This window comes from Pelophylax lessonae (genome assembly GCF_965119305.1).
Source record: "Pelophylax lessonae genome assembly, chromosome: 5".
Taxonomy (NCBI): domain Eukaryota; kingdom Metazoa; phylum Chordata; class Amphibia; order Anura; family Ranidae; genus Pelophylax; species Pelophylax lessonae.
This window is the reverse complement of record NC_138772.1, coordinates 314199751-314208550: the sequence shown is the minus strand read 5'-3', so window position 1 is coordinate 314208550 and position 8800 is coordinate 314199751. Positions and strand designations below refer to the sequence as shown.

The 8800-nt window shown below is 45.1% G+C and overlaps 1 protein-coding gene across 1 annotated transcript in view; it reads right to left on the bottom strand.

Moving 5' to 3' along the window:
• Nucleotides 1–8800, bottom strand: part of TNFRSF11A (TNF receptor superfamily member 11a) — a 131725-nt gene that overhangs the window by 30936 nt on the left and 91989 nt on the right. Inside the window, exon 4 of the mRNA XM_082259312.1 lies at nucleotides 2841–2984. Within this exon, the coding sequence (XP_082115438.1) occupies nucleotides 2841–2984 (144 nt within the window). The remainder of the gene's footprint in view (nucleotides 1–2840; nucleotides 2985–8800) is intronic.

Genomic DNA, 8800 nt, shown 5'->3' with positions numbered 1-8800 from the left:
AACACATTCACAGTTTAGGAGATAGTCACTGTTTCTGCAGCCATTGATATCACCGGCATGCATGCTCTGAAAAGACAGCATCCCTTTAGAGCTCTGTGCCGTGGTTGTGATTCCCGTGCCCATGCGCAGGAATGACATCATCATGGCTCTGCCATTCAAGCCGCCAAAGCCTGTGAACCCGGTAGGAAGACCGGGTGAAGATGGAAGCCCTGTCAGCAGTGACAGCGTCCTGCCCGGGTGTCAGTGTATTTTTCCATATATACCACAAAGGCTGTCACTCGTCCATCATGGAGGACTAATTTCCCTAACAGAAGCGCCCTATAAATCTCCTATGCTGAGACATTGTATTCTGATAGTGGGACTCTCCGCTGTCAGAATACATCAATCAGTGGCTGCAGCCCCTGATCGACAAAAGTTTCCCAACATTCCCGTTTGAAAAAAGTTGAGTTAATGATCGACTTCTGACAAACAGGGATGCCCATACATGGATTGAAATTCAGTAGGTCCCTGCTGAACTGGTGTAATTTTGATCCATCTATGACCATTATATTACTGCCATCAGTAAATGTTGGAAAATGTTTGCAGCATTTTTCAGACTTGCGTTAACTGGCTCCTTACTTCTCTTTTTTCCTTTTGAAAGGTTAGAGAAAAACTGATATATACAGGCACAAGACCTATAAGCTAAGCCAGGACCACTACAGTATGCACTAGCTGAATAACAGAATATTACAATACCATGAGGAAAGACTGAGATTTGCACAAATTGAGTTGGGTGTTATCTACTGTAAGTATCTTAATGGAGATTGCACAGTTGATAGCTTCTTGCATACTGAAGCATAAGCAGACATTTGAGTCCGTGTATTCACAAAGTGTTTCATCTACAGTATATTCGTGTTGGTAGAAATGTGCTGGTAGTTTTTTTTTTTTTTAAGATTGAAGTATTCTAATATGTTGGGTATAACCACATGGCTGTAACTTATGTTGAAAGCCTAGTCATAACTGATCAGTGCCAGATTTATAAGGGGTCATTTGCCCCGTTGTTGAGAAAATTGTCCAGTTTTCAGTCTTTGCCAAGCTCTGGTCGGTCGTGTCTCACTTTTTCTAAACAGGCAGTTTATTTACATGATGAAAGGCTTGCTGATATCTTGTCAGGTGTTAATGTAGCTCTTAGAATATATTTGCGCATGATGGTCACTAGTTGTTCAGGAAAAGGGCGTTTAAGCAAATTGGCGCTGATAAAGAATAAAGAGAACCACGATGACCCAAGAAAGGCTAAGTGCTCTATACCTCCTGGCTGTTGATTGAGCAGTGTCCTCAAGATGATACAATTTAATGAGTTAGCAACCCATTGATTATGCAATTTCCTTTCCTTTCTTCACAAGTGGAAGGAAAAAAAATGCTCAATTCTCCCATTAACACAGTCAGTGTTGATGGGGAATGCCATTTGCAACGCTCGTTTTTTTTTGCCGGTGGTAGGGCATGGGAAGCCTTCCCAGCAACCAGAATACAATAATTACTGCTAGGTGCTAGCAGCTATAGCCGCCAGCAGTAATCACACAAAAAAAATCCTGAAAGGCTTAAATTTTGAAAAGTAATAATTGCTATCTTAAAAGAAAAAAGAAAAACATAAAAAAATGGCAGACTGGTTGTTGTACTCACATCAATCAATGGATCGACTTGGGTACATCCTGCCCTCCCATAGATGGATCGAATCTCCGGTGGTCCCTGCGGAGCTGGTTGAGATTTGTTCCATCTATGGGCAGCTTAAGTTAAAGATTTTGCAGATGCTAAGTGCAGGAAGAAAGACTTTTTAAATATTGTAGTGTGATGCATAACTGTAATGTATTAATGTGAGTTGCCAGTTCCAATTACCTGTGTGATGTGTATTCTTACAGTCAATAATGTTAAGAAAAAAAATGACAAGTGTCTTCTTCGGAACCTAACTTTTTTTAGAACAAATATGGTTTATCATTACTTTTAATTCACTTTTGTTTATTCGTCATATAATCTCATTTCTATGCCCCTGACCTTGAAGTGCCCTGGGCCCCTTAGGCTCTGTTCACATACTAGCGTATAGGATCGCGGGCAGAAATGCTGCAATTCTCCCCGTGATCCCGAATCACTGCAAATCGCGGGACGCATTTGCAATTCCCATGACTTGCAATGGCATCCCAAACGCGGCACGATTTTGCTGTGATTGTCGCACGACAAATCGCGGTAAAATCGCGCTAACAGAATCGCTGGGCGCCTATCGCCCAAAAAAAGTACAAGAACTTCTTTTGGGCGACAGGTGTCCTGCAATTCGCTTTGCGTGATTTTACCACGATTCATTGGGCGACAATCGTGGCAAAATCGCACCGCTTTGGGGTGCCATTGCAAGTCACGGGAATAACATGGGCGTCCTGCGATTTGCAATGATTCAGGATCGCGGGCAAAATCGGGGCATTTCTACCTGCAATCCGATATGCCAGTATGTGAACTGAGCCTCAAGGTCTAAATGTCACTATAACTGATACCATGTTTATTAATCGTGTGTTAACATTTAATTCTGTACAGAATAAACCAGCATTTCTCCCTCCTTCGCATCACTTTGCTCACTTTGTATTTGCTGTTTGAGTCTACAGTAGGCTTAAAACAGGTGAACTAGGTAAAAATATATTCATATTAATTGTACAGGTACACAAGGTCAGAGAACGACCAGATAAAAGTTTCGGCATAGTTATAAGGGGGCTCCAAATTGTATTTTGTACCTGAGTTTTTAGTTGTGCCTCTCTACAATCTATACAATCAGATATAAAGGGTAATTTCATAGTCTGGGTGGAGAGGTAATAAATAATTACCTGGGAAATGTACGCCAAAGCCAGGAGGACAGTTTACATTTTCCATGCATATTTCTTCATTGGTATAAAAATGGTATCCTTCAATACACACACATTCTCGAGGATAAGTGCTGTTCCCATTGTGAAGCACCTGCAAGGCTTTTCCTACAATAAGGAAACATATGGACACATTTTATAAAAGGCCTGCAGACCAGGCTGGATTTATTGTACAGCCTACAAAGGATTAAGCAAATCGTATACACAGCAAAATACAGAGGCTGCTATTGCTTACCTCCTTGAAAAATGCTAGGAGCCTGACTGTCTCTGACTTTGCATGTTGATCACAATAGTCAAAGGGGAATTCAGAACTCCTAAATCTGCTTACTTGTTTTAAATAAATGACTCAGAAAGAACTAAAGCCAAAGGATCAGCATGACAACCAGGGAACTAGTATTTCTGGAAGGAGAGGTGACTAATGGCAGCCTCCATACTTCTTCACTTCAGGTTTCCTTCAATATTATAAAAGTAAAAGAGATAGCAGAATGGCTTTTGTGTAAACGATATTGTTTGCTATGTACAAATTCCAGTACAGATCATTTGCATTAAACATACTGATTGTATGATCAAATTTATTTTACAAAAATATATTTTGTGTAGCACCCTCCTAGGTAGGTGCTAGGCAAATGCATAGAGTGGCTCTTTCTGCTTATCACGAGAGCCAGATCTGTCAGTTTGGCCTGTCACATGTTCCCAGGTGTGATTCATTGGGTCTTAGAGAGTCTCCTCACTGCATCCAATAAGGGAGCTTGTTTGACAGTGGAGGAAACCTAACCAATAGCACACCAGGGTTTATTACTGTCCCAGTGGGCGGGCATTGCTGCAATGCATCCTGGGATTGGCAATAAATCCGGAGGGGGAATGTGAAAGGGTGTCTTTTGGCAGGAGCAAAGTCCCAGGAGGAGGTGGTTGGTTGTCTCTCCTCCTGCAGAGTGAGGAAGGTGGTCCAGGCGGTCGGCCTATGGACCAGGAGTGGAGCTGGGCTGCAGAGGATCCAGTGTGCTGACCAGTGGAGCTGTTGGGCAGAGGACTTTGGGAAAAACAGTATCGTGAGTACTGAGGGATCTACCTAAGGGTCTGCCTAAGAGAGGGGACCACTATAGAAAAGTCAGGGGATCAAGGAGTCAGTTCACTCAGAGTGTTACAGTAAAGGGGGTGCCAAATAATGAAACCCTGAAGATTAGGGATAAAGATGGCGCCAGGAAGGGCCCTGAAGTTGTTCAGCAGTACAGTCTACCTCAGAGTACAGCTTGCCTCAGGATAGAATTTACCTCAGGAAGCTGAAGCAAAACCTATCACAGCCAAGGGCAAAGTGAAGCAGAGGCCTAGCCGTGACTAGCTCAATTTCAGTGTATTAAGCGTTACTCAGCATTAACCAGCATTTATTCAAGTCGTCCCTGCCTATTGTGCATATTTCTATTCAATTGGAGTATCCCATTTATCCCTTCTCCTATCCAAGTTCCAAATAAAACATAAAAACCAAAGATATTGGACTGATTCTTGTCTGAGGTAAAACACTTGGGGAAATGTCAGAATGTTCTATTGTTGCTAATGGTAACCCAAGGGATCCCGTAACCAGCAGCTCCCTTGGGAGTAGTGCTACATTTGCTTGATAGGATCACTTTAGCCGGCATTACTGCTTGAGGAGTGTAACCACATTTTTAAAAATATTTTTTTCCCCTTTATTGCAGTAGTATAAACTGGTACCTTTATTGCAATGCAGGTACCAGCAGGGTTTAGGGCCCATTTACCCCAGTAAGCCACGCTGAATAAGCGGCTGCTGGTGTGAGCTGTGTGACATGGTGAGATATTGGGATTGCAATATGGGTATGGGGGGTGGGGTAGCAAAGAACAGGGGCTTGGATGGGGAGGGAAGGGAGGTCATTGTACAGAACATACATTCACCAATGTACAGTTCTAACTATGCTTACAGATATATGCCCTACTATTTTAGACATAGCATTCAGTTGAGTCACCAGGTCAAGGCTTCCCCTAAGAATGTCATACTATTTAATTTTACAATATGGGGCAGTGGATCTGCTATTGCAGATGATCATGTAGTATATTTTTTACGGTTTTAACTTTTTAAAAATTTTCAGCATCCATGGCCCTCTCCAGGATACATTTCAATGTTGTGGGTTTTCTATACAATAAGAATTAAGTTTAAGGCCCCTTTGACACAGAGATACGCCTGTCCGTTTTTTTTGCGGATCTGAACGGTCCCCCCATGCATCTCTGTGGGGCATCAGATGTCAGCGGAGACATGTCCGCTGACATCCGATCCGTCAAATCTGGACGGATGGAAACCCTATTTTCCATCCGTCCAGCGGATCAGATCGGATGGGATCGGATGAGAACGGACCGACGGTCCGTTCCCATCCGATTTCCCCCATAGAGGTGCATGGGGACCTGACAGCACACAGCGCGGAGACACAGCTGTCATCCTCCGCTGATCCCCCGCTGAGAAAAACGGACTCCGTCCGACGGACGGATAGTGTGAAAGGGGCCTTACTTTTTTCTTGCAAAAACAAGGACGTTGAGAGTATATGTGTAAATATAAGCCATTCATCATCAGAATAGAAATGCCTTAGGAGGTTTTGCCAGGTAAAAACAAATTGGCGTCTTCATCTGGCAGTCCCCCTCTACTGCAGCCCCCCTCTACTCTGGATTTTCTATACAATAAGAATTGCATTTTATATATTTTTTTTTTTTTCTTGGAGAAACAAGGACACAGAGAGTTTATGTGTAAATATAAACTACTTCCACAATTCATCATCAGAGAAAAATTGCTCCCGGAGGTTTTCCCATTTAGAGGCAAATTGGTGTCTTTCTCTGGCGGCCCCCCTCTACTGCCAATTTAAGTATTCTGTAATTACATTTGCTAAGAAACGTCAGTAATTTTAAATGCTTGCTAAATCAAAATAATATTAATGAAAACAGGGGTGACCTCACCCTTATTATTCTTTTAACCCCCATTTAGAATTCAGTCAGGGCAGTGGCTGCCTGTTTCCTAACATTTCAAACAAAGATTTTACTAAAAGTGCTTCTCCCAACATTAACTGGGTTTCTATTTAAAAGAAATTAAAACAATTTTACTTGATTTTTTTTCCAGATTAGACTAGGAAATGTGGGAATGAACAGTACTGCATAGAAACATTTTAAAACACAAATTACATTTGTTTGCAGGAATTAACATATAAAAGAATGCGTAGAAAATATTTATAAAAAATATTTTCTAAAAATAAATACTGGAAATCTACATTTCCTGACAGACTCCATGGCAGCTTACGTGTGGGTTAGTCCCGCCTCCTCCTACCTCATAGGACCCTACTCCCATAAATTTTTACTCCGTGCCAGAGGCGTGTTCCTTTTTTGTCCTCCTCCTGAAAGGATTATGGACAAATCTTACCTCATGAAGATTCCCGTTTCAGGCCTGGCGGTCTGCACGTTGGATAGAGTGGTGTCCCCTTCATGTCCAGCACGCCCTAGCTATTAGCGGGGTAGGACACTGGCGTGGAGTCAGTTGTCAGAAGAGCTTACAAACCTGGCCAATGGCAGGCAAAACGACATTTGGCCAATCGTCCCAGCTATTAGCGGGAGGCCCATTAATATGCCCCATCGTGTGTGCAGCCGCGGTGTCCGTATGGTCCAAGGTCTGGTCGTGGAAGTGGTGATGTACCCCTGCTTTACATTCTATGGCAGCAGTTTGTTTGTGTATATTCTCCTGTTGTTTGTTACTTATCTCTCCCTGGAGTCTAGTTTGGCTGTGGGATGCATGGGGTTCCATTCCACGTCCTTCCCCTCCGCTCCACTGCTTCCTGGTGTCTTCCAGGCTCGATCTGAATCGAGGCTTGGTTCACACAGGTGGGGGGGGGGGGGGGCGGTGCCTTCCAGGCTCGATCTGAATCGAGGCTTGGTTTGCACAGGTGGGGGGAGGTGGGGCGGTGACATCATTCCAGTAGCAAATTCAAATAGCTGTCAGTTTCAGCTATCTGTGGGTTTGTTCAGCAGTGTTTCCAGCGGCTTCCCCGTGCTCTGCAGGAATCTTTTAAAGGTGAGAGATGGCTGTGATTATGCTGAATAGGCTTCCTGCCTACTCTCTGCATGCCACTCATTCATGGATCTCTTGCAGTTTCCTAAAGTGATATGGATGTCTCACTGCCCCCTGGTGGCCAGCCCTTACATTACAGGTAAGATTGGTTTTATTCCTCTACCTGTAATGTTTGGGGTTTTTTTTCTGCTGTTCTGTTGAGTCTTTATTTTCTTTCCTAAAGCCCTTCTAGGTCTGAAAGACGTCACTCAGCCCGTGAAGATAAAGATCCTCCCAGGTCGCAAACACGGCATTCATCATCAAGTTCCAGGCGCCATCGGTCGTCCTCTAGGCGACATGGTGAAGAGTCTGGAGCTACTTCAGGACACCGCCACTCTGACAAAAGATCCTGCTGGGGATGTGGGGCACAGGTGCCTGATGGAAAGTCGCTCTGTGAGCCCTGTTTTGCACATGCTGCAAACGAAAGGGAAGACAGCAACCAGCAGATGGAGTCGCTGGTCAGGCGAGTAGTTAAGGAGTCCTTAAAAACCTTGGATCCTGCTCGTGCTGGAACTTCCTCCCCCAGGATGGCGAGTACTCCGGCTGGTGAAAATATTCATATCCCTGGGCCTTCCCAGCACAGTCACTTCTCCATCTGACTACTCTGAGGGTGAGCTTGAAGCAGACGACCCTGGTGCGGGTTTTGACTTTGCCATGGTTCCCTCCTTGGTTAAAGCTGTGAAGGAAGCTCTGAAGTGGGATGAGCCGGTAGAGTCACCCTCTAAACAGAAGAGGTATTTTAAGCACCTCAAGAAGGAACGCCCTTTCTTTCCCCTGTTAGGGGAGGTCGGCGAAATCATTACAGACGAATGGGGCTGCACAGAGAGAAAAAACTCTCTACTCTCCAAAGTGAACAAAATGTACCCGTTTAAAACGGAAGAGGTTAAACACCTGGAATCTGCACCTCTGGTAGATGCAGCACTGATGCGTCTGGTGGGCCATGTCACCCTTCTGCTTGAAGACACAGTCACCTTTAAGGATGGCCTTGAGAGACGCATTGATTCAGACCTCAAGCGCATCTATGTGTCAGCAGGAATGGCATGCAAGCCAGCATTGGCTCTCGCAGCCCTGTCTAAAGCAATGGAGGTGTGGACAGACAGTGTGGACACAACACTCAGAAGCGTGTCGGAAGAAGTCGCAAGAGATTCGCCAATACATGAGCTGAGGCTGGCGGCGGCTTTTTTGGGGGAGGCCTCCCTAGACATGGTCCGCCTTGCGGCACAGGTAATGCTTTCCTCGGTTACTGCAAAACGGGCTCTTCGGTTACGTCCTTGGTTGGCCGATCCTGCGTCAAAACAGGCCTGGTGCCGAATTCCATTTGAGGGGTCCTCCCTATTCGGCAACAAGTTAGAAAGCGCCATTTCCCGTGCCACAGGTGGTAAGTCGGGGTTCCGTCCCCAGAATAGGCGCTTGCTGGACCAGAAGAGGTCTCAGCCCAGGCAAGGGGCTGATCGATCAAGGGATGCTCGCCGAATATAAGCCTGGCCGTCAATTCCGAAAGAACTGGAGAAGACCGCAGCCTTCAGGACAGAAAGCACCCAGAGGAGGGTCTTCTGGTGGTCGGGAGGCCACGAAGTCTTTTTGACGTTGTGCCTGCCCAGGCGGAGCAAGTCGGGGCTCGGCTACTACGCTTCCAACATGTCTGGGCAGCCTCGATAAACGACTTCTGGGTCGTCAAGACAGTATCAACAGGCCTTTCCTGGAAATTCTGCAGTCCGCCCAGACTGAGGTTCATTCCAACCTCATTGCCACAGTCAGAAGAGAAAAGACAAGGCCTTCTGTCTTCCGTAGATCTGTTGGTGGCTCAAGGCGCAGTGGTTCCAGCTCCAACCAA